Below are 25,749 nucleotides of genomic sequence, written 5' to 3'. Positions count from 1 at the left end.
GTGTCTGGCACATAGCAAATGCTGAAGAAATGTTGAATGAATGAATGGATTATTTTTTTGATGTGTGAATTTTAACAGAGGAAATCTGTTTAAATATATATATATATATATATATATATATATATATATTCAGTTTTGAAAGATTTCCATGAAAATATTCTCCCTTAACTGAAAGAAACATGTCTCCCCCATACTATTTTTTGTACCAGGGTCATTCTACCTCCAAGCTACACACTGAGCCCTTTTAATTTTGAAACAGGGTCCTGCTAAGTTGCTGAGGCTGTCCATGAATCCATGATCCTCCTGTATCATCATCCCAACTACTGGGATTACAGGCATGTACCACCATACCTGGCTTCTCCCTATACTATTGAAGTTATTTTTCTTTTTAGCAGATCATACACTATGAGTCAACTGACTTTTTTTTCTTGCACATTATCTATGTAGAAGAAGAATCACAGACATTTCTGTAATGGATCTAGATTTTTCTGTCTTCTATATATCATCAAATGGTATGATCAGAATGGGGCACGAGAGATAAACTGATTGTTGATTGTATTTCAGGTACCTTGAGAAGTGGAGGTCAAATATCAAGGGAGGGTGTCTAATTTTGATTCTTCACTCTAAAACTCAAGCTTTTATTTTGGCTGGGGTGGAGGGGAGGAGAGGTTGCAGCCAGGGCCATGCACGTGTTAGGCAAGTACTCTACCACTGAGCCATGTCCCCAAGCTCTAAAATTCAAGCTTTTTTAAGCCAAGTAGTGGAAACCTTAAGGAGGCTCTTTAAGTTCTCTTTCTGGGCTACTTTGCACACCATGTTTAGATAACAAGTCCATTAGATCTTTAATTTCTATTTATGTTCCACGTTCTCTAGAACCACTATTAGGTTTTCAGGTAGCTCTGCATTATAGGTATAATGACTCTATAATAAATTAGGTTGCTACTCATACTGAGAATATATGAAAGAAATCAGCTGGGTTTCCTTGCAATCAAGAAACAAACTCAGTGGCTTAACTGCCAAATATTTTCCTTGGAGGAGAAATAATGACACATGAAAATCTATTCCATGAAGAAATAACTACATTAAAAATAAAGTAATTCTTATAAACATTCTTCAGTTCTTAAATACTGTAGAAGTTAAGGCCCTGGAGAGTCCAAAAGCAGTAGCAGTTTCTGCTACCAAGCCTAATTCCCCAACCACAGACCAAGCTAAAAGAAAGCAATCCAGGGGGATGCAAAATTAACTCAAAACAGCTGAGCTAAAATGCATCTTATAGCTTACAATAAAGTTATCTGGAGCAAAGGAGTCAAAGACTTTGAAGGCTACTAAGAAGCAGATACATTATGGAGGGAAACACATGCAGGTGAGTTGTTTAAAAAAATGGGTAAAAAGATGCTGACTATGGCAAAATAAGTCCACTTCCAAAATGACACTGCAGATGCAGACTGTAATGAACTGCAGGAGGTAAAAGAAAAAATGGATTAAATCCATTACTTTAATTTTCATTCTTATGCAGAGGAAGAGGGAGTTGATCGATGATTAAAATTGGGCCAATGAGGTAGACTCATTAGCTTCAAAGTGAACTGACCCACAATTTTATTAATGATGATCACTGACTTTTATATGTACATGAAAGATGGGCTTTTGTAAGCTGTATAGTGTTGCTTCCAATCTGACAAGCTTGTAAACCTGTCAGTGATTTACTCTATACTCCATTGGATGAATAAACTCTAAAGAGCTGAGAGGTCTCTGAACTAGAAAGTGAAGCGGGCACACAAAGGAGTCATTCTGAGTTCACGGATTCCTCCTCAAACATTTGTTGAGGATGTCAATGAAACAATATTCTATCAAATAAATTTACTCATTTTTGGGAAATAGAATTATGAAGCATTTTATATCTAGGCATGCATCCCCCTGAATGGCTAGAAAAGATTTTACCTCTGAGAGCTGAAACATTTAGCTTGAATAAAACTTGACATTAAAACGTTATGATTAGATTGGTTCATTAACATACATTAGGGGATCAGACATTTACAAAGACATTAAGTGTATACCTGCAAACACACAGACACAGCACATGAAGGTACAAACACATTTGATTATTTCCACATAATTTCCAGAACATGCAGTGCTAAACTGACTTGATATTATACAGATGCAATTTTGGAATATTTATTTTCTACTTTCCATGATATTTATAAACCAAAATTATATTTCCTGATCAGTGTCAACATTTTTACATGATGGCACTGCCTCGACAAATTGCCACGTACAAATTGAATGTATTGTATTACCTTTTGGCTCTGAAAATTCTTAAGAGGGTATAGCAAATTTAAGATAGATATTTTCCCATATTCCAAGTAATGCATCTTTATATTTTTGCAAAGAATATTATAAAGTTCACCACACCAACAGCAGAGAAAATTTAGAGTGGTATTTTCATTTTTTCTTTATAATGCTGTTAATCTGTTTCTTTAAAGCCAGCCCACTTGTTGAACACTAGGTACCTGTTACAATATATTAGATTCGTCTGAGAATGTTCGTAAAAGAAGAGGTCTGACTGAAGGTCTGGCGGATAATGAGTCAGATGCCCTTCTACAGCTCAGATTTCTCTGTAACAGTGAGGCAAAGATACTTAAAGCATTTGAAAATTGGTTAACCTACCTGGTGATAAAAATGGAGAAGAAAAAAATCATTTTCTATTGACTATTCTTCTGGCCAAAGGTACAAATATATTGGTACACTATATAGCAAATGCGTAACATTAGATGAATACATTCACAAGCCTAAGAAATTCTTCAACTCAGACTGTTTCTTATGGTAGAAGTAAATAGGCATTAGTAATATGTGGTAAACTTGGGAGTTTTGAAATGGTATTGGTAGGTTATATGGTAAGATGGGTCAATATGGTTTGATTAGTAAACCTTACCATCCTTTTGGTGAACACCTCTGAGAGTTGTGCTGGTGCTGTATGTCAAACAAAAAAAAATTTGCACAAAACATTCCTATCCTGGTGAACATACTAGCTCTATTGTGCCATGGCTACTACTGCATACTCTGGATCAATGAAACTACAGACTAAGAGACCACATTTTGAAGATTTGTTCCTCTTTCATGTGACAGTTTGGAAGGTGAACAGATGATTAAAAAGAAAATGACAAAATACTCTATCAATAGAAGATATAAAATGAGTCATGAAAAGTAATTTTTCATAAAGAATCAGAAAATGGTATCAGGCAAATGAGAATGCAAGCAAGTTGGTACATTAAGAAAGGAAATCACCTTATTCACTCCAAGAGAAACTGTGATTGCTGGAAGTTTGAGAAAGCATGAAGATAGTAGATGTTCCTGAGGAAGGGAGGCGGTTCGTTACCTTGTTCACAATTGCACAAAAGGTGGAAAATTGCAGTAGAAAAAAGAGAAATGCAGAAACCAAAAAGAAAAAAAAAAAGAAGAAAAGTAAATATTCTCTTAGATGTAAGACATTTAAAAAGAAGCCTTGAGAACTGGAAGCAGAAATGACGTTAGTTCTTAAGGTGTAACTTCCTGAAGTAAAAGAATTAGAGTTAGGAATGGTCTTAATTATATGTGCCAACTACTATTCTCTGTATATTAATTTAAAAGTATTTTGTTATAGGGATATATTTTAAATAATTCTAAAATGCTTATTAAAGTTTATTTTTAATCACTAATTAATTATCCTACATTTGTTCAAAAGCCATTGGTCATAGAGCTTATATCCAAGGTCTATCCTCAATCACCAATCTATTTCCTTTATCAAAATCCACAGATATATTAATGAGGGGACCAACTACTCTTGGGCAACTATAAAATACAAATATAATGACAAATAACATAATGGGACAGACATTTGGTTACATTTAACTCCCATTTGCTTCTGAACTAATTTTAACTTCTCTTCTGACATAATTTGATTGGTTTCCTCGTTTTTCCTTTCAGAGATCTCTTTAGAAAGGTAGGTTATATTTTTCTTAGGCAAGGTATTAATTTTTCTTTTAAAATTCTAGAGAAATTCAAAATTCAAAAATTTTAGCTAGAAAACTTAAGGTTATTTTTTTTCTTTTTATTCTGTGCCAGCAATTATAAAGCAGCCCCCCACCCCCCGTACTGGAGATTGAACCCAGGGGCAGTCTACCTCCGAGCTACACCTACTGTCCTATTTTTTAATTCTTTATTTTGAAACAGGGTCTCACTAAGTTGCGGAGGGCCTAAGTAGCTGAGGATGGCTGAGAACCTGTACGATCTTTCTGTCTCAGTCTCCCAAATACTGGGATTACAAGCATGCACCACCATGCCCGGCTAATTACGACATAATTTATAGACTTGATTTTGGCATTGCCCAATCAAAACAGAAGATGAGTGGCCAGCTATGGGGATGAGCTGAACAATTATGCTAAACAAGATGACTTTTTTATTGACTAAGAAAATAGGTTTAGAAAAAGAAAACCGGTCACATATGTATCCAGCAGAATGTAATAAAATTTTAAAGGCAAATACTTCCATTTACTCAAGGTTTGACATAACTTTTAGTTTTTCCTGTTCATTATTTTATCCAAACAAAGAAAGGTGGTGACATATTGGTAACATGCAAACTGCCATGTGATAAAGCTAGAGAAATAAATATGTTCATTCCTGGGGAAAAAAAAACTTTATTTTATCTTCTATCTTGTGGTCAAAAGTCTTGCAACAAAATTAACATGATACCAAGTCCTCGACCCCATGTTTAATGTACAAGCCTATCTATTTAAGATTGTAACTGTAAGCACATTTTGGTGTACACAAAAACTTTTATCCAACTGTCAAAAAAAAAGATAAAAAGTATTCTATGAAGCTGAAATTTTAGGGGTTAATAGATTAGGTGTTAAACTACTTCATAAGAGAAAAAAGGAAATGTGAAAGTACAGAAAGCAGTAGAAAGCATGAAAAGTGTATCTAAAGCAATAAAAATTGATATGGGTAGCAACTGGTAGTGGGAGGGCAGTGAGAGAGAAATATAGGAAATAATGAGCTAAAACAGCATGGAATTTCCACATTCCTTTGCAGTCATCTAGAGCTTTGGCACTAGCTCAATTAGCAGTATGTCAAAGAGGCCAATGGATAAAGGACCATTTCAACAGCTAGAACATTATGATTCAACTTTATTTTTGTCTAATCCAATTCTCGGTGCTACTGACCTTTGAACTCATGGTTGTACAGGACACTGTAAATACTACAATTATAGTCATTATTATTACTATTATTAAATGATAAATTGCATCTCCAAAATTTCCAAAGTGCTTTCTCTGAGGATTTTGTTCAGACTGCTGGCATTCTTCCTTTTCCTGTCTTCAACTCTGAAAAAGTTCCTTACATAATGGAATATTTCTTCCTATATGTGCAACAGCCTATGCTAGGCATGGCCATGTTGATGTGTCCACTCCCACTATGTCAGTCTTCTCATGTCCAGCAGGCAAATTCAAGCATCTCTTTTGATTGTGGTTGTTTGCATGAGAAAACATATCATAAGGACATGTGGAAAATTCCCCCACTTGAAATTTGAAGTAGTCATTACTACTTGGCTAGAAGGTACAGGAGTATTTAAAAGATTTACAGATGGGCAATGACTGTGCTTAGAAGGGGCAGCTTTTTAAAATACCACAAATCTTTTTGGAGTGTTATCTTGCTGCTTCACTGTTCAGTGCTCAATAGTTCCATCCAATATTGTCAGCAGTATAGCTATGTAACTTTGTCCCATTGTATGCTAAAGAAAAGCTCCATGACTCTTAAAAATGGGGCTTTAACACAAAAAAATCACCTCAGTGCTTAAAATTTAGCTGAGAAATATGTGGCTAAAATACAAACCTTAGGTTAAACAATTGGGAGAACCAATTTTTTGAAGATAAAATCTTTTATAATGCAAACACCATAACAGATCTTGCTGGGCTGGGGGCTGCCACACGTACCTTTTTACTAGAGGTGTTAGGAGGTAGTGACTTGAATCTTGAATAGCTCAGTTTTGTTCTAAAAAGCCATATAATTGATTCTACTCTTTTGTTTTATACCTGTTTACAAAATAGTTCCATATGAGTAACTTTTATAACTTTACTAGAGTGAGAGCTCCTTGTGAGCTGGAACCTCCTTGGACTCATCCCTGAATTACAACAGGAATTCACACTAGGCTCTTAGGCAATGTATGCCATATAGGAAGTCAGTGGGCTTTTAGGCAATATATAACAAATTGAATAAAATTCAACATAAGGCTGCTTCTATAAATGTTAAATATAAATGGCTTAGCTTCTTTCCCAAGGCCACAGAGACATTTTTACTACCCACTGCTAAGTCCCCCTTACAAAGCAGTTGCTGAGATCCACACAAGGATAGCATTGGCAAAATGCCATAGGCATGGCTGGCTGTGTGTATAAAACATTGAAGATGCTTACTGATTGAAGTCATGGGCATCTTCTATTCTAGGGAGACACACTCCATTATGGAGTGTGTAAGGGTGTGAGGAAGACCAAGTGTAAAATAATCTTTTGCCTCTCTTTAAGATGAAGTCAATGCCTTAGCAAAAAAAAAAATGCAACAAAGTAGGAAGTCACTTACAATATTATACTATTGGCCCCTAAGCACAAAAACTAATGTATTTTGGAGAAAGTAAGATACTCATTCTCTTTTATGTAGAAGTTGGCCTCTATGTCCTTGATGTGGCCAAGTAGAGAATTATGTATACATATGTGACTTATCGAATAGTGGTAGCTTCCATTATTCAGTTTGGCCTTTATGCATTCATATGCACTATTATGCTCTTGCATTTTTTTCACCAAAACAGAGGCAGCACTGCTGAATGCTCACAACTGTTTTGCCTCATTTGCAACTCTCAAAATCTCATAGAGTCTGAAAAGCAGTCAGCCTTTCAGACATTGAATATATATATATAGAGATGTTCATCAGTAGGTGGTTCAACAAATGTTTGGTTTAGTGAGGATAGAAATAAATGAATGAATGATTGAATGAATGAAAATGGCCATGGAAAATTTCCTGGTTGTTCTAGAATATCAGCATGCCAAAATACAAGTAAAGACACTAGAATCTCCCCTATCATGAATATATCCCATGACAAATTTCATTTTGAACCCCTGGCAACATTCTATGCTGCTATAGGAAAAGGCCTGCTATCCCAGAATCTCATACTTTCAACAGAAATTTGAAATCTGTTGTTTGCATGGAAATAAAATGACCTAAGTCTTTCTCTGTGACTTCCTAGTAGCATCCCTCTAATAAATGACTCAATGACTTATATAAATGTTACCTCTGGTGTCTAATTTTTAAAAGACAAAAGTAAAAATGTTATATATTCAAATATCATCTTTATAGCATGAAGCTGGGTATGAGCCTTTTTTTGTGTTATACGGGAAGGAATCCAATGACATTCATTCTACCTCTGAGTTATACCTCCAGACCTATTTTATGTTTTATGAAAAAGGGTATAACTAAGTTGAGGAAAGTTTCACTAAATTGCTGAGGCCAGTGGCAAACCTTTGATCCTCCTCTCAGCCTTCCAAGTACCGGGATTATAAGCATGTACCACCATTTCTGGCTATGAGCCATTATTTAATATGAGCTCCATTATCCCCAATTAAAAAAAAAATTAGGAGCACCCTGAAGTATATTCTCAAATAAGAAAAAAGAAAGAATTTGGAGATCCTTCTTTACTAACTCTCTATTATAAAAAGGTATGAAACCATTTCTTACTACAATACTTTTTATTGGGTTTCATGCAAATCACCATTTGAGCCAGTCTGGAAGGAACTTTTTTTATTATTGTGTCCCACTGATATCAATGTATAATTTTGTAAGTAAATACCACTTTTTCTTCCAAAAAAATTAAAAACCGGGCTGGAGAGAGTTAATTGGAGGTCTACAGGAAGGACTAAAGAGTGAACTAATGTAGTATTATCTAGGCTAATATTATTGTATCTAATTTCGGCCCAAAAGGCATATAAAATCAGGGAGTTAAGAGAAATCTTGACCATCAAAGTATACACGGATTGGCCTAGAATTCCAAGAATCAATGTAGCTTATGCTACTGATAGTGTCCTTGCTTTTGACTGAAGTTGACACTGACTTGTAACATTAAGTTTCTCATTTAGACTTCTAATCACTGAAGGTTTTCACACTATAATAATTTCAGATGCTTATGTCTGCATGATGTCAATTACTAGATTTTATCAATTCGATACACAATAAAAATACTTCATATACCAGCTTCATGGCTAAATTGGCAAATTTGATCAATGCATTAGGGTAGTCAGGGCTTAAGCTATTTCTTAAAAATATTGCATCTGCGGAGCTACAAGATCAAATTGGTCTCAATATGACAGAAATGGCTTTGTTTTAACAAAATTAGCTAGCATTGGCAGGAAAATGACATTTCTAATTAACCTGTTGGTCAAAAATCTACCATGAATTTTATTTTCCAGGATAATCTACCCCTTTTGCTTTAAAGGCTTTTAAAGAATTGCTCATAAGATATCAGATAACATGACAGGAAAATAACTTTTCATTCTCACAGGAAATATACAATTTAATAGGTAAAAATAAAAACACTAAAAAATAATCTTGAATCTTTACAAGTGTGTTCAGAAGAGTAAGGATATAGAAACCATATCCTGAAAATTCTCTCTGGTTTAAATAAACTGCTGGATAAACAGGGCTAGAAGCAACACAGAGATTAAGCAGCACTATAATTATAGAAAAGGGGAAAGTTTGAAAGAGGCAAATTGAGATTAATAACTGAAAAAAAATCTGCAAACAGCCCACAGGGAAATTTCTAAGGTTAAAGCTGAAATGTTGGTGTGGAAATACCTGGTGTAAAAATTCTGGGCTAAATACAAAATAAAACAAATTTTTCCTTTTAAAATTCCATATGGAGCATATGAGATACTTCATATGGATTGCTACAGGTCACATAGAACACTATTAAGGAATCTACTTACCACCTGCATTGGATAACGAAGTTTTTTTTACTATACTTTTTATGCAGAAGAGGAAATTAAGTGATGAACCTGTAAGGAGGGGTTTAACATGCTGTAACTAATGCAATTCTCTAAAGACGTTCTTTTACTTCATGGCAGATACTGAAGCCCTTTCCAAAAATTAGGTTACAATATAAACTTAGTTCTTACCCTGGAACTTCTTCTTCTTACATTCTTTAATACTATTAGAAGAATCTCAGGGAAAAGGCTGATAAATATTAGAAGAATTATGGCCAGCCAGGTAGAAACAGAAGATAGCATTTGGGCAAATACGAAATACATTCTCTGTTGTTTGAGAAAAGGCCTAGAATAAAAAGAAAATACATAATGGAAAAACAAATGAATTCCTGTGAAGCAAAAGAGAAGTTTAATTGAGACTGTTTTTGTATTTAAAAGGGATCTTCCTTACACACTTTAATAAAATAATTTTCTCTAGAATGTCTCAAAGTGGTAAACAAATTTCATTCACCAACTGTTTGGAAAGAAAAGGATTGAGAATCAAAACAGGAAAATAATAAAATTCATTTGACTTGAAAACAAACAGGCAATCAAGTTTAAAGCTGACAACTGGTGAATATTTATACATTAGAAAATGCTAGAGCTTCAAAGACATGAGAAATGATGGTTAATTTTTATACTAACATGCATTTTATTCTCTCAGCTATCTTATTAATATGAAGGTGGATTTGTGCTCTACATTTAGAAATTTAAAAGACATTTTTATAATCCTCCCCTTTAAAACAACCTTATATAAATATAAAAAAGATACTGTTTGGCTTATAGTCTTTCACAAATAAGAGGAATCTACCATTCTCCTCCACAAATATTTATCAAATAACTGTGTGCCATGCAGGCTGATAGTACAATATTGCCAAAAGGAGAGGAAGCCTCAGAATCCAGAAATCCAGGAGGATTACTCATTCCAAAATTAGACTTCACTCCATCTAATTCCCTGAACTGTTAAGTGACCACTGAGAAGCAGAGCCAGTCTTACTTCCCCTCTCTGAGTGGAACCATGGGGAGTCTTACTAGGCTAACTTACTTTGTTCTAAGCTGAGTGGTATAAAGAAGCTGCTTAAGGTCAGGATGTACATCAGACTATCCTAGGATAAGGAGCTCTAGATAGATAATTAGTTGGTCCGACACATTAGATTATAGATTATACATACATTATATATGCTGAAGTTAAATTGTTTCTCATTTAAAAATTGATGTTTGTGTTCCGTTATATAACATGATAAAAATAAGTTATGTGGCTCTCCATTTATGAAGTCTAGATTGTGGAATAAAAGGGGGTAGCGAACAGTGAGGTAGAGGAACTCCTAAGTAAAGTCTATCATATAGAAAAGACTGCTAAAGAATTCTACTCCACTAAAATCCTAAAAATTGCCTCTAGTAATTTTCTAGGCTATTAAAGTAGCGAGCTATACCAATGGTTCAACAGATGTGTAGCAGCTAGCCATATTATGTTCCTTTGCACTGTACCCACAATATATCTGATAAATATTTCTAGATTTTTTTTTACCTTGATGGCATCTGTAGGATTTAACAGGAAGGCTCTAAAAGACAAATACTATTTTTATTCCTGGCCTGGGTTTGGGGTTCAGAAATATCCATTTTCACTTTCCAAGCCAAAAATGGGTATCTGAATACCTCAGAGTAGAACATGTCCAGAGATAGTTACAATTAGGATTCAGCTGAAGTTTTACAGTTTCTAGTCACATTGTTTTGGGTTGATTTATAAATTTATGTTCATATAGTAGGTCACCTTGGCTATCTGCTTTTAAGGACAACATTTCAGGCAAATAAAATAAATAATTTGTTTCCCTTTTATTCATGAATATAAACAGGTGTAATAATGCCTTAACTACAAAGGATTTACTCACTAAGGAATAGTCTAGGAAAGAGGGGGGGTAGAAACTTGTTAAGGTTGCTAGAAAAATTTCATTCTTGCAGAAAATTTGCATTATTTTCAGATGTTCATCCCACAGATTCACAGACAGAACTGTGGTACATTAGGGAAATAAATAATTGTATACTGCACTTGGTTGATCAACTTTGATTCATTTGTATATTAAAGAAAATAGACTTTAGTTTCACTGCTCTCAATAATTATCTACGATGTATCAAATATATGCTCTAATTAGTTTTTGAAACTAGTACTTCCTTAAATGATTATATTTTTCATATATTTATTTCTTAAGGCTTTTATAAGAAAGCTTTTAAAAACGGTTTCTTTTAATTAAGTCTTAAAGGTCCTTTATTACAGTCCTTTCATTTCTGTAATAAAATAAAATGTTTATATGTATTTAAGACTTTGCTCAATACAGTGAAAATATGGAATCTTGGAATCTCACCCATGGCTTACTCTAGTTATGCTCCTTGCTACTGGAATCCTTGTCAGGGGAGGTCACTGATTAATGAAAACAACTTTTAGCATTTAAGAATAAAATATAGGCCACATTTGGGAGTAAGGAAAGGAGATGTAAATCCAACATATTTTAATTCCTCATATTTTCCTTAATCATAGTTTATGTGCCCATCACTGGACTCTAATCTCCTTGTGGTAGTATAGAGTCTATCTCTGCAGCCTATGGAGTACTAATCACAAAATGGATTCTCAATAAATACCTTTTGAACTAAGATAAAGTGAATGAATTTAAAGCCAAACTGTAGTCAGCCTCCTTCTATCCCAAAATATTGGCATGGTGACTTAAAGATATATCTCTCTGAGTATTAAGTGGCGTGTATGCTATAACTTGAGAATACCTAGTGATACAAATGACAGTGACATAGTCAGCACTGCTATCTGTATCTGTGGCTTCAAGTCACCTTGGGTGAAAATATTGGAAAATAAATCATGTCTGTAGTGAACACATAGACTTTTCTTATCATTATTCCCTAAAAAATGTAGCATAACAAATTTCCATTTTCACTATATTAGGTATAAGTCACCTAGAGATAATCTAAAGTAAATAGGAGAGCATATACCAGTAATATGCAAATACTATAGCATTTTTTTGGTACTGGGGTTCCTGGAAGCCCTTCTACTTCCAGGCTACACTCCCAGACCTATTTTATATTTTTATTTGAAAACAGGGTCTCTTACTGGCTTTGAACCTGCGCAATCCTCCTGTCTCTGCCTCCCAAACGCGGGGATTACAAGCGTGCGCCACCACGCCCGGCTACTATAGCATTTTACTTATAAGGGATATGAGCATCTGAAGATTTTTGTATATAATGAGGTTCCTGAACCAAACCCCCATAGTTATTGAGGGACAATAATATGTTTTAAAGAGAGTATAGGGTCCAAATGGATAAAAGGATAGAAGGCCAATATATCAGGATAGTAGAAATTTCATTAAGATGCCTACCGGATATCAGATGGGGGTTCGTACTAGAAAAGAGTTTCACTTTACAGAGATGTTCAAACACCTTCAAACTGAAAGGGCTACCAAAGGGAAGTCTGTTAGAGAAACCATTCAGTCTATACTTGCAACTGGAATTTTACCTGAAATTAACAGCATTACAAACTGTTAAGTCACCTCCAGTCCATTACTGTTAAAAACCTGCTATCTCATATGATGAAAACTTAAAAAAGTATAATGAATAGTTATATAATGTAAAGGCACATACATATATTGTTATTCATAAACTGCTTACACATGTGGAGCTGCTTACCAAATAATTCCTCCCCAGAAGAATGAGAAAAATACATAAAAGGCTAAAGAACCCCAAATCACAAAGTGATTTATCCATGTCCAGAATCTAGTATCCAAGGCGAGCTGAAAAGATAGAACACAGGAAATTTCATGATGGGTACAAACTGCACCAGGTAATACAAGATGACATCTGACAATCTGTACATGATGTGATACCTACGGAAGGGTCTAGCTTTGGTTGGTGGGAGATTCAGAGGAAAGTGGAACTAAAAAACAGAATCTAGGTCTTTCAAAGAGCCAAGGTAAGAAAGCCAAATTCTACCCAAAGGCCTCTAAATTCTACAGTACAGGCATGGAGCTATGGTTAAACTAAGTAATTAGTAGGTATATGTGGGACTGCATATGCCTTAATATTGGGCAATGGACAAATAATGAAGATAATGGTAATAGCTAGGATGCTGGAGCTCCACGTCCTAAGGTAATAGTAGCCAGGGAGATTGATGGCATAAGGGAAAGGTCTAGTTTGTAGAGGCAGGTATGCTAAAAAGCAATAGTAAAGGGAAGGGGTTGCTAGTAAAGGTAAACAAATTATACAAGGAGCCACAAAAGTTCAAATAAAACAGACAGGAATCACTAAATGTAAAGGCAAATAGGTTTCTACATCTTACATCATGTAGAAATAGATCAGGGGCCTAACTATGCAGTGTGCCTTTTCAATTGTAAAAACCTGTTTAATTATAATATTAATAGACTGTTCAGTTGCTTTACATTTTAATCTCTTCATGTTTTTGTGAGGACTAATCATGTTTTCAGATTGTGGCACCTGGGGCTTACAAATGTGATCTAAAATCAAAGTATGTTCTGCACTGCTTGCTTAAAATTTTTGGTTCACATAAGCTAAATCTGAGCATTTCCTTCTGAGGGGGTGGTGTCTCCATTTTGTTACTTGCCAACACCATAGTCCTCAGTTCTGTTACAGTTTCTCACTCAAAAACAGGATGTTGATAAAATTGTTAATGCAACCAAATCTTGAATTCCCACCCCTTAGGTTGCTGGGGAAAATGTCACAAAGAGGAAGGAATGGATGACTTTGGAGGTACACATGAAAGATGTTGCAATAAGGCTGACTTTAACTATGAGGGGCTCTTGAATCCATGGAGCCATAGGCAAGGCCAGGGGAAAAAAGGGAGAGGCTTCCTTCCAACTCAAATCATGACCCTGTGAAGCATAATAATAACTAAAAACTAACACCACCACCACCACTACTTACTACTAGTACTACTACTATTTTGTGGTAATAGGGATGTATCCCTGGGGCATTCTACCTCCAAGCTATACCCTCAGTCTGATTTTTTATTCGTTACTTTTAAACAGGGTCTCACTAAGTTGCAGAAGGCCTCACTGAGTAGCTGAGGCTGCCCGTGAACCTGTGATACTCCTGTCTCAGCCTTCCAAGTACTGGGGTAACAAGCATACACCACCATGCCCGGCAAACTAACATTATTATAATGAGCCTATTCTAAATTCTTAATGTGTATTCATCAGATGACTCCTTAGGACAGGAAGTCACTACTTTTATGTTTATTTATTTATCTATTTTATTTATTTATTTATTTATTTATTTATTTTATTTTTGGTGATGGAGGTGAAACCCAGGGGCTTTTCTACTTCCGGGCTATACTTACAGACCTATTTTATATTTTATTTGGAAACAGTGTCTCACTAAGTTGCTGAAAGCCTCACTAAGTAGCTGAGGCTGGCTTCAAACCTGTGCAATTCTCCTGTCTCAGCCTCTCAAGCAGTAGGATTACAAGTGTGCGCCACCACGCCTGGCTATGTCCATTTTATAGAAGAAGAAATTGAAGCACAGAGAAGTCAAGTCACTTGCCCAAGGACATAAGACTATTAACTCGTTAAAAAAAAGTTAAATTTTAACATTTCCTTTTTTTGTGGTACTGGGGATGGAACCCAGGGGCATTCTACCTTTGAACTATACTGCTAGCCCTACTTTTTTATTCTTTATTTTGAAACAGGGTCTCACTGAGTGGTAAAGGGTTTCAATAAGTAGCTGAGGCTGGCCTCGAACCTTAATCCTCCTATCTCATCCTCCTACATGCTGGGATTACAAAGCACTCGCCACCATGCCTGCCTGTAACATTTCCTTTTAAACTTCTACAATATTACTGAAATAATGGGTGAGCAATGAAAACATGTTAGCTGTATTTGGTATAAAAAGTGAATCAGAAACAAAAATTTAGCCAGGTGTGGTGGTGCACGCTTGTAATCCTAGTACTTGGGAGAGTACTTGGGAGGCTGAGACAGGAGGATTGCAGGTTCGTGGACAGCTTCAGCTATTTAGGACCTCCACAACTTAGTGAGACCTTGTTTCAAAATAAAGAATGAGCCGGGCGTGGTGGCACATGCTTGTAATCCCCGCGCTTGGGAGGTGGAGACAGGAGGATCGCGCTGGTTCGGAGCCAGCCTTGCTGGCTTAAGAGACCCTGTTTCCAAATAAAAATATAAAATAGGTCTGGGAGTGTAGCCCAGAGGTAGAAGGGCTTCCAGGAACCCCAGTACCACCAAAAAAAAAAAAAAAGAATGAAAAAAGAGGGCTTGGGGTGTAGCTCGGAGGTAGACTGCCCTGGGTACAATCCCTATTGCAAAAAAAAAATGTTGAAATTCACTTAAAGGTACTTACTCTTGGACCCCAGGTAAGGTGTTATTATTGAAATGATCAAAATAATTTGATTGTGCTTTCAACAAGAGAGTTCCAACCCCCAAGCCTCGTGGTTCCATATTAATACCAATGATTTTCCCCAAATTACCCTTCTTGCAGCTTACCAGCTGTATGGGTAAATTTCAAAGAAAATATATTTTATAAAATATTATTATTACCAAGCCTTTTTACACACAGATTTTGCTTATGGACACCTATGTTCTCATCAAGTTGCTCAGGATGACCTCAAACTTGTAATGCTCATGACTCAGCTTCCCAAGTACTGGGATTACAGGCATATGCCATCCATGATACCTAGCTTTAGGTATCTTAAATACTTCAATCATTCTTGGGCCAGGAATTCTTCGATTTGTAACTTTTTTTTTTGTGGTACTGGGGATGGAACCCAGGGGCCTTCTACCTCTGGGCTACATTCCCAGACCTATTTTATATTTTATTTGGAAACAGGGTCTCTTAGGCCAGATGAGGCTGGCTTTGAACCTGCGCAATCCTCCTGTCTCAGCCTCTTAAGAGCGGGGATTACAAGTGTGCGCCACCATGCCCAGCGATTTGTAACTTTTAAAAAGATTCAAATATTTAATATAGAAATATATACACATACGTTCAGAAACTCAGACTTATCAGAATGCCTTAAAACCATAGTTAAAAAAGAACAGATTTTCAATATAATATGTCGTGTTTGGATTTTCAAAGGTAAAACAAAACAGAGTATAGTCTATATATTAGAAAAAAGTGGGTCACAAATACATACATATGCCCCAAATTCTGAGCATCATACACATATTAGTAAGCATTCAAAGGCTGTAATAACAAACAGGAATAAAAATAAAGATCAGAAGATAAAATGATATAATAGAATGAGACCAAAAAGAATTACAAAAATAGTTTCAATATATTTGAATAAATAAAAATCTAACCTTTAGAGTTACAGTGAATACTAAGACTGTAAAAACAATGGTTCCAAAAGTCCAGTTTCCATATACCTGAAAAACATTTAACAATTACATGTATCATGAATACACAATCCTGCTGTAAAATTTGTAAACTGCTAACTTTAATCCTGTGCAACTGCCAAAGATTTTTGCATAAATTGTTTTGAGAAATAACTCATCAAAAATATCAGGTTACAATGCTGGATCATCTTGTGACACTATATATTCATGGATATCAATATACTAAACCTGTGGTTTGTAGGGCTTATTTCCATTATTTCATGCATCATTGAAAAGGGAACTCAGTGGTTTGACAAAGGCAGAAAAAAATAAAACTATTAACAGCATCAAAATAAGTCACTTGGATGACTCCTGTCTTTAAAGAGTTTGGTAGAGGTTTTTCTAAAGCAGTATGTGACAGACAACAGGACTTCCAATTTTTAAATGAATCCAATTTTTTTGCTAATAATACTAGGACTATAAGCATATGCACACCAAAGAAAAGCAGATACCATGTATAAATCCAAACGATGACAATGAATGGCACATATGCTTACCAAACGCTGTCAAGATCTGAATGCATAACATTAAAACAGAAAATGAGATGTAAAAGGTGTTTTAAAAATGAAAACAAAAATTAAGGTTAATAAAAGCAAAAAAGAGGATTCAATCAAATCATACATGGGTGCTATGTTTAGTTGCAGATAGCAGTTCTTACACTTACTAAAATTTTAGCAAGCACCTTAGAAAGATGGTGATATGTACAGTAAAACCTTATTAATTTGGACCTCATGATTTCAAAATGGATAGGCAGAGGCTAGGTTAATGCTTCTTGTGTACTGCTTATAAAGGCAGATGAATCATGTGTACAGGACTACAGGAGAATATCTTCATACTTTGGAGCAAATTCTTTTTAAGTAGTAGCCAGCTATATACAATGTATGTGCCAAATTTTAAAAAACTGAAAGTCACTAAATCAGCTATAAAGCTGAAGGGACCTGAAAAACCACAAAATTGAATCCATTCCTCCTACTGATGGGCAAAGTGGACTTGGAAAGCAGATGTAACTTTCACAATGACACCCGAGAGCTAGCTGAAAAATCTGCTCAGATCTTCACTCCTCTAAAAATTACTTTGTGATATTTTCCATTGATTCATACTAAAATGTTTTTGATAGTCCAAATTAGAAAGGTTATTTTGGTCTTAGCACCTAATTCCAAAGTATCAATCAAATTCACAGGTTTTAATCATTTAGGTTCCAAATAGTCACTGTACTTGGTAAATTATTTCTGAACCTTAGCTTTGCTTTACATTGTGATTTTAAAGAATGACCATAAACAAGGAATACCAGAAATGGCAAGGGAGAACAGTGAAAGAAGCATGCAAGGCATTATGTTCAGGTTTTCCACTGTATGCAGGAAAAAAGCATCTGTTTCCCCCACCCCCATCAGTAATTCTCTCCTAGAGTACAGCCAGGGCAAAACCATACCAATGCAGTGGTGGAATAATACAGTTACTTGCTGGGAAGGCACTGGCATGACCAGTGTAGTATTTCTGGGAAACACTATGTTCCCATTTGGAAAGGAAGGAAGGAGAGAACAAAATCCCTTCTCTTCATTTCTTGGTTCAACACTCCAAAAACATAGCAGCTGGGGCCAGAATTTGCATTAAAACAGAAAAATCCATTGTCATAAGTGTAGGAGTCCAAACCCAGAAGTTCCTAAAACTCTCTTTACCTGGTAAAAATTATTGCCAAGTTAAGCTTCCAGTGGGTTTATATATAAGTTCTCAAGTTATCCATTTACACAGAAAGTGAGTTCTTTCTTCATTCCCATTTTTTTACAGAAGTTGTGGGAACTAAATACTGTATCTTAAGGAAAAATAGTTTACAAAATGATTGCAGCAAGGGTATGTATGACAGACTCAGCACCTATGAAAAAAGATGCTCTTAATACCGTACCAAAATATGTAATGGTATATTATTTTTACCTTTCCATTTTCTTCTAGGGATGCAGTCTGAAAAAGATAGTAACTCCCAAAGAAGAACACTGTCCCTTCAAAGGCAGCCAGAAATGTCCAATACAAGAAGGGGCCCAACTGTAGCATAGCATTGCCAGATATTTTCCTGTTTGAGAAATGAAGGAAAATAGGTTAATGAATCACTGGAGGCTCTTCACTTAAAGATACAGTGAAACAGTAGAGGGGAGGGGAGTACAGCATTTGATTCTGTTATTATTTTCTTCTTTGTGGTATTAGAGATTGAACCTAGTATCACAAAGGGCATTCTATCTCTGAGCTATACCACAGTCCTTTTTTATCTTGAAACAGTATTTTACTAAGTTGCTGAGAGTCTTGCTATGTTGCTCAGGCTATCACTGAACCTGTAATCTACCTTCCTGTGTCAGCCTCTCAAGCACTTGGACCACAAGTATGAACTATCACACCGAGTTTGACCCTGTTATTAAGAAGGCTACCCGTGAAGAACTGAAAATTTTCTGGTAAAGGACTAGACTAGGCTGAAGTATGATGTTCAAGTAATTGCCTACTGACTAAGAGAATGGAATAAACTGCTAAAGTACTTCTAAAATTTGGCTACTGACAGCAATAAAATCATTAATAATAATTAGCTCACATTCAATGATTAGTTATTATATTCCAGGAACCGAGTTGAGTGTACAAACACAATGTTTTTTGTTCACACACATAAGTCTACACACACACACACACACACACACACACACACACACACACACACACACAATCTTATCCACATGAAAACTACATGAGACCAGTATTATTATTACTCACATTTACAAATAATGAGAAGCCTCAGAAAGGTGTAATATAATGTTTCCCAAACTTTGATGTACATTAGAATCACCTGGGGATCTTTAAGATATCAATGTCTAATCTGGGTGTGTGGTACATACTTGGGAGACTGAAACAGAAGAATCACAGGTTCAAGACCAGCTTTGGCAATTTAGTGAGACCCTATCTCAAAATAAATAATAAAAAGAGCTGGGAGAGGTAGAATGTCCCGGGGTTCAATTCACAGCACCCCCCTACCAACGCACACATAATTGTATAATCTTTTCAGCACGAGTCAGAATGTAAAACAAGGCTACCAATTTTAACAAAGTAGAACTGTACAAAGAAGATAGGTTTCTATATGTATTTATTTTGGTTTCTCTTTCAAATTGCTTTTAACATTTGTCAAAGGGTGCTGAAACACTCAAATAGCACAGCTGAGAATGTCACTGGGTTGTATTAATACTTTTTATATAAATGCAACTGATCATTGTCCAGCTGATATTGAGTATTATTGATTTTCTTAAAAACATGGCAATTATGCAACTTTTATCTACTAGTGTTTCCAGGTACATGCAGGAATCTGAAATTCTGCAGATGCTATTTGTTCTAGAAAATCAGCAAGAAAAAGAGGTGGATGCTTCCCAGAAATAAGCTCTCACAACAGCAGTTAAGTCATGTTTCCAAGGCAACTAGGCACCATAGGGAAGGTACCTTTTATACAGATCTTTGCAAGGAAGTGCCCAGCAAATACTAGTGAATATGGCTTCTCAAAGTCACTGAATTGGGCTAAGGCAGAGGAAAAAAGCAGATTCCTGTCTTTACAGACTATCTATGGGAAGTTACATTACATACAGTGAGAAGAACAGTATATGTGTTGTGGTATGTTGGATTATAGGCTGTGCTTTCTAGCTATACTCAGATGAATGAAAAAGCTATTGAATACTCCTAATAGGGTAATCAAGATTAAAGAGAGTATGAATGAGAAGATCTGGGAAAAGTCTCATCAGCAGCAGGGGCCTGAGCACCTCCACATGATAGGCCACAGATTTATCATAACCTTTTCTTTTGATTTTTAAATCTGCAGGAGAATTGAATTATACCTGTTCCCTCCACAGAAGAACTAAGGATCACTATATATGTATATTATGCATATATTGCATATATAAAATATGCAATTATCCAATTATGCCTCATTTCATGCCAAAATATTTGGTGATGCTTAAAGTCACCAAATTCCCAAAGGTGAAATCAATACTATGCTATACAATGCCACTGCTAAAATTTAGTGGTATAGGGCAGAGAAGGTTGCAGGCAAGTTGTTCAGGGCTTTATGTTTACAAAAGAATAATTACAGAAACTGAACAATCTATAATCCAGTGATAGACTGGAGAAATGTCTGATCAAAAGAGGCACTCACTATTTACAAGCACAGGTTAGGAAGGAAAGTTGGGCTGGGTGATAGGTATAACATAGCCTTTATTTTTGTATCAGAAATGATAAGTGTAGTATCTACAAACAACTATTCGATAACTTGTGACTTACACCTGCAATGCAGGAACTAAAACTTTATGGAAACACTATACAATATTCTGTACACAACTGTTTTTTCTAGTTTCAACATTCTAAATTTATAATAATGCTCAGCATAGCCTAGAAGTTATGTGGAGAAAACATTAGAATAATAAGATTAATAGCTACTACCTTTGAAATGTACTGTGTAAGGTTCTATTTTTAAAGTTCTTTTATGTGTAGTGACTCATTTAACCCTTAAAAACCCTCATTGTTATCTGCTTCTGTTGCAGATATTTTAACAAAGATAAGAATGAGGCATATCTCAGTCAAGTAACCTAGATAAGGGCATACAGTTAGTAAGCAGCAAAGGTAAAGTTTGACCCAAGGTGTTTAGAGTGAGCTATTAGTGGCACTGAATGGGAAGGATTCTGCTCACTGCCCTCAAGTTCAACTTCAACTGGAGCAGATACATTATTAGGTTTCACTTTAGTGATTATCTGACAATGCTGTTCAGTAATGTTTGGAAACCACTGTCCTGCTGAAAAGACCACAGGATTGTGATCAGTAGGCCTGGATTTTTATCTTCATTTTGTCTCTGGATAACCCTGTGTCTTTAGAAAAGTCATTTCTGGGATCTGGTTTTCACTTTCAATGAGGGTGTAGGAATTGGATCTGTAAGATTTCTATCAAGGTTTCTATGATTCCCCTCTAGATCTAATTATCCATTTACAAGAAACACAGGAAGGAGAAGAACATATTAATTCTATGAGGAAGCAATTAGCAAACTGTAGGCTGGAGGAAACTTAAAACCTGTCAACAGATATATTGTAAGGTTAACCTATAGATTAAAAGAGAATGAAGAAGAATATTAATCAAATACAATGCATGGATTTTTATTTGGAACCTGATTCAAAAAGTATGGTGTAATGATTTGAATTTAGAATGCCTCACTAGGTTTGATAGAAACAAGGTAGCAATGCTGGAAGAGGCACATGAAAGGTTTTTATTAATAACTCTATCTAGTCTATCCTAGGCTTATCTTGAAGCAAATATCAAATAGTATATAAAAGATATTTCAGTATGTGTTTCATAGATATAGGTACTTAAAAACAGAAAAGGTACCTGGGGGTATGGTCTTGGAATTATATGGTTCCTCCTCCCCGAGTCCTTTCTACTTCCATTGTGAGAGCGGAATCTAACACTGTCTCTCTCTACTTCTTACTGGCATGCCTTGAGCTCAGCAGACTTGGCTCGACATGGACTGAAACTCTAAAATCTCCAGAAACTATGAGCAAATAAATCTTCTTTCCTCAAAGTTATGTGATCAGTTGTTTTGGATTATGAGTAAGAATATTGACTGAAACACATGGTCTTAATTGGATATATTTGAATATTGACTGGAAAATTAATATTAGACTTTTCAAGTTTCAGTAGCAAGGTATAGCTATTTTAAGCTCCTATGTTTGAGATACATACAGAAATATATTTTATATAATATTTGATATTTGCTTCAAAATAAACCTGAGATAGATTTATTAATGAAACAAGTTTGTTGATGAGTTGACAGTTGTTAGAGCTGAGAGGTAAAGTTAGAGAAGTTTACACATAAATAGTACTCTCCATGTGGGAAATGCTTTAGGACATTTGATTGGGTAAGGATGTTTTAGAAAAGACCCCCAAAATCCAGGAAACAAAACTAAAAATGGGCAAAAGGATTATATCTAAGTAAAAAGCTTTTGCAGAGCAAAGTAAACAATCAACAGATTGCAGAGATATCTGACTCATGGGGAGAAAACATCTGCTAACTAAATATTTGACAGAGATTGATATAAGGAACTTCAAAAACTCATGATCAAAAACAAAAAGCACCTAAATAACTTGATTAAAAAATAGACAACAGACCTAAAGCGACATTTCTCAAAAGAAGACATACGAACAACCAGTAAGGATATGAAAAAGTGTTCAAAATCACTAATCATTAGAAAAATGTAAGCCCATACCACGAGATACCACCACTCCAGTAAGGATATTTATTATCAAAGGCAAAGAATAGACTTCTGGGAAGATGCTGACCGAGGGAAGCAGCAAATATCAGTCCTGCTGACACTTGATCTCTGTGCTGTGAAAAAAGCATCTTTACAGAAGAAAGAAACCAGTATACTTTTAAAAAAGAACACTGAGAACTGAAAGGCAGTGGATACAAGGCTAGAAGTTAGAGAGCAGAAAAGTATCCCGCCTGCCTCCAACAGCTGTGGCCATGAGTGCCTCGGTGGTACCATCTTGTCTCATTGCACCAGGACTGCCAGAGACCCCTACCAAAAAAGCCAACAACCTGAAACGAAGTAAGAAGCTAAAGTTTATCAAATTGTAAGCAGGCCGGATGTGGTGGTGCACGCTTGTAATCCCCGCGCTTGGGAGGCTGAGACAGGAGGATCGCGCAGGTTCAAAGCCAGCCTCAGTTACTTAGTGAGGCTCTCAGCAACTTAGTGAGACCCTGTTTCCAAATAAAAATATAAAATATGTCTGGGAGTATAGCCTGGAGGTAGAAAGCCTCTGGGTTCCACACTCAGTACCACCAAAAAAAAAAAAAAAAAAAAAAAAAAAAGAAAGAAATTGTAAGCAGTTGCCTCCTCCTGTTCAGATGTGACTATGACTTGCAACACTGGTGGCAGAGCTAACTGTGCCCTCCAGAGATCCAGAGTGGGGCTCAACAACACTATATTAGTGAACCAGTTGTCCCTACAGGATACCACCCAGCATGGCTACAGGGACAGCAAGCAACAGATTTGCAGAGTCTAAGACTCTACAGTTCATCCTGGTGAAGGTAGGGATGGAGCTGAACTTAGCAGAGGCATGGATTAGCAGAGAGCCCACAGGACCAATCAGGCAAAAATGCCTACAGTGTCCAAGGCACAGAGCCCTAGTAAGGCCTCTGTAGATCACCGCAGACCACTCAATCTTAGTAAGGGGAAAAGTTAGACAAACCCAACCCTAGATGTGGGTAACACAGACTTCTATGTATACATTGGCTCTAGTCCCAGCAACATACACTGCCTATACAGGTTGGGGGAGACTCAGCATCCGTGGAAAGTGTGGAGGGAGACCTGCACTTAACACTAGATCCAGCCCTATTGATACTGGCTGCCTGTGAAGAATGAGAGAGTCTCAGAGACAGGTCCTTATTGAGAGTTCAGAGACAAGACTTGCAGCTGGGAGCATGCTAGTGGCACTTGGTGCCTGACAGAGAGAGACACCAGGCCAGGGTCCCAATCACTGAAGGATATAAAAAAAGTAGGGCTGTAAACTGACATCATTACTATAGGTTACAGAACAACAAAGAATGACTGGACCATGTTTGAGAACCTTTAATAGAATGTGAATCTTAAATGGTTGAAAGAATACCAGCAGAACAAGAAGGACCACAGAGGCCAAGTATTCATATATTTGTAGGGTTGTATTATTATTATTATTATTATTATTATTATTATTTTTCTTTTTTGATTCTTTTTTTAAAATTTTTATAGGTGCACTGTATTCATACATCATAGTAGGATACATACTTTTGTAGACATACACGCACACTTTTCCCAGTCAGCCCCCAACCAATCCCCACCCCATTCTCTCCCTATCCTCCCTCCCATGCTTGGCTTAGTAGTTGACATCTAGTATTATGGCAATTTATCTAAAATTAAAATGATAATCTCACATAACAGTTTCATTTGTCTGATACCAAGCTTTTGATGACTTAAAGATAACATTTCAATATTTCTTTTTGCTTTCTTTCTTACCATAGAATATTTTTTTTCTATTTTTTAGGTGAAACTATCATATATTTATATATTTATTTTTCAGAAAAAAATCTATCCTAATATGGAATATGTACTCTAGGTACCCAAAACGATCTTGAAAAAGAACAAAGCTAGAAGATATATATTTTCTGATTTCAAATCATATAAAGCTACAATAATTGAAACAGTGTAGTACTATTCTAAAGGCAGATATATAAACCATTGGAATTAAATACAAGCCAAGAGCTAAATTCTTCCCTACATTGTCAAGTTATTTTTGACAAGGTTTCCACGAACATTTGGTGGTGGAAATATTAATCTTTTAACTAAATATTGTTAAAAAATAATAATTACATGGAAAAGAATAAAATTGGACCCTTACCTAATCCCATATACAAATATTAACTCAAAATAGTTAAAGACCTAAATATAAATCTTAAGACTATAAACTTTTAGGAGAAAATCTGGGTCATAAAACCTCACAACATTGAAATTGGCAGTGATTTCATGGATATGATTTCAATGGCACAGGCAACAGAAGAATATACAAACTCCCTAAAAAATAAAAGAAAATATTGTATATCCAAAGACAATGTAAAGAGAGTTAAAGGTTACTAATAGAATGGGATGAAATATTTCCAAATGCTATATCTGAAGGTATATTAATATTCCAACTAGAAATCCTAAAAATTAACAACAATAAAGGCGAACAATACCCTTTAGAGATAGGTAAAAGACTAACATAAATAATGAATCTCCACAGATAACCAATCTTAGTTGTCTGTTGGATGGAAAATCTTGTTTCTCTAGTTCTGGAGTGTGTTACCTATTTCTTCTTTGTAGTTAATCTCTGAGTATTTTCTCTAGTGCTGGTTTTGAAGACATAAATTCCTTCAGTTTCTGTTTGTCATGGAAGCTTCTTATTTCTCCATCTAATTTGATAGAAAGTTTTGCTGGGTAGGAAATTTTTGGCTGGAAGTTGTTTTCTTTCAGAGTTTGGAATGTGTTACTCCAAGCCCTTCTGGCTCTCATAACTTGGTTTGGGAAGTCTGGAGTGATTCTAATTGGTTTGCCTCTGAATGTCACTTGGGCCTTTGTTTTTGTTGCCTTTAAGATTCTCTGCTTGGCTTCCACATTGGTCATTTTGACAATTATGTGGCGTGGGGATCCTCTTCTCCGATCCTGTCTAAAGGGAGTTCTATAAGTTTCCTGGACCTGTGTATCGATCTCTTGATCTATGTCTGGAAAATTTTCTGCTATTACTTCCTTGAA

General features: G+C 35.8%; 1 protein-coding gene across 1 annotated transcript in view; it reads right to left on the bottom strand.

The window, feature by feature from the left end:
• Positions 1 to 2,510: 2,510 nt before the first annotated feature.
• ATP11C (ATPase phospholipid transporting 11C (ATP11C blood group)) overlaps positions 2,511 to 25,749 on the bottom strand; it is a gene marked incomplete at both ends in the record, with an annotated part of 220,410 nt that continues 197,171 nt past the window's right edge. The window contains 5 exons of the mRNA XM_080719070.1: positions 2,511 to 2,612; positions 9,186 to 9,339; positions 12,717 to 12,820; positions 16,352 to 16,417; positions 18,356 to 18,491. Coding sequence (XP_080575196.1) covers positions 2,511 to 2,612; positions 9,186 to 9,339; positions 12,717 to 12,820; positions 16,352 to 16,417; positions 18,356 to 18,491 — 562 coding nt within the window. The remainder of the gene's footprint in view (positions 2,613 to 9,185; positions 9,340 to 12,716; positions 12,821 to 16,351; positions 16,418 to 18,355; positions 18,492 to 25,749) is intronic.

Source organism: Muscardinus avellanarius (assembly GCF_963383645.1).
Source record: "Muscardinus avellanarius genome assembly, chromosome: X".
Classification (NCBI taxonomy): domain Eukaryota; kingdom Metazoa; phylum Chordata; class Mammalia; order Rodentia; family Gliridae; genus Muscardinus; species Muscardinus avellanarius.
This window is presented reverse-complemented; position numbering and strand designations above follow the sequence as displayed.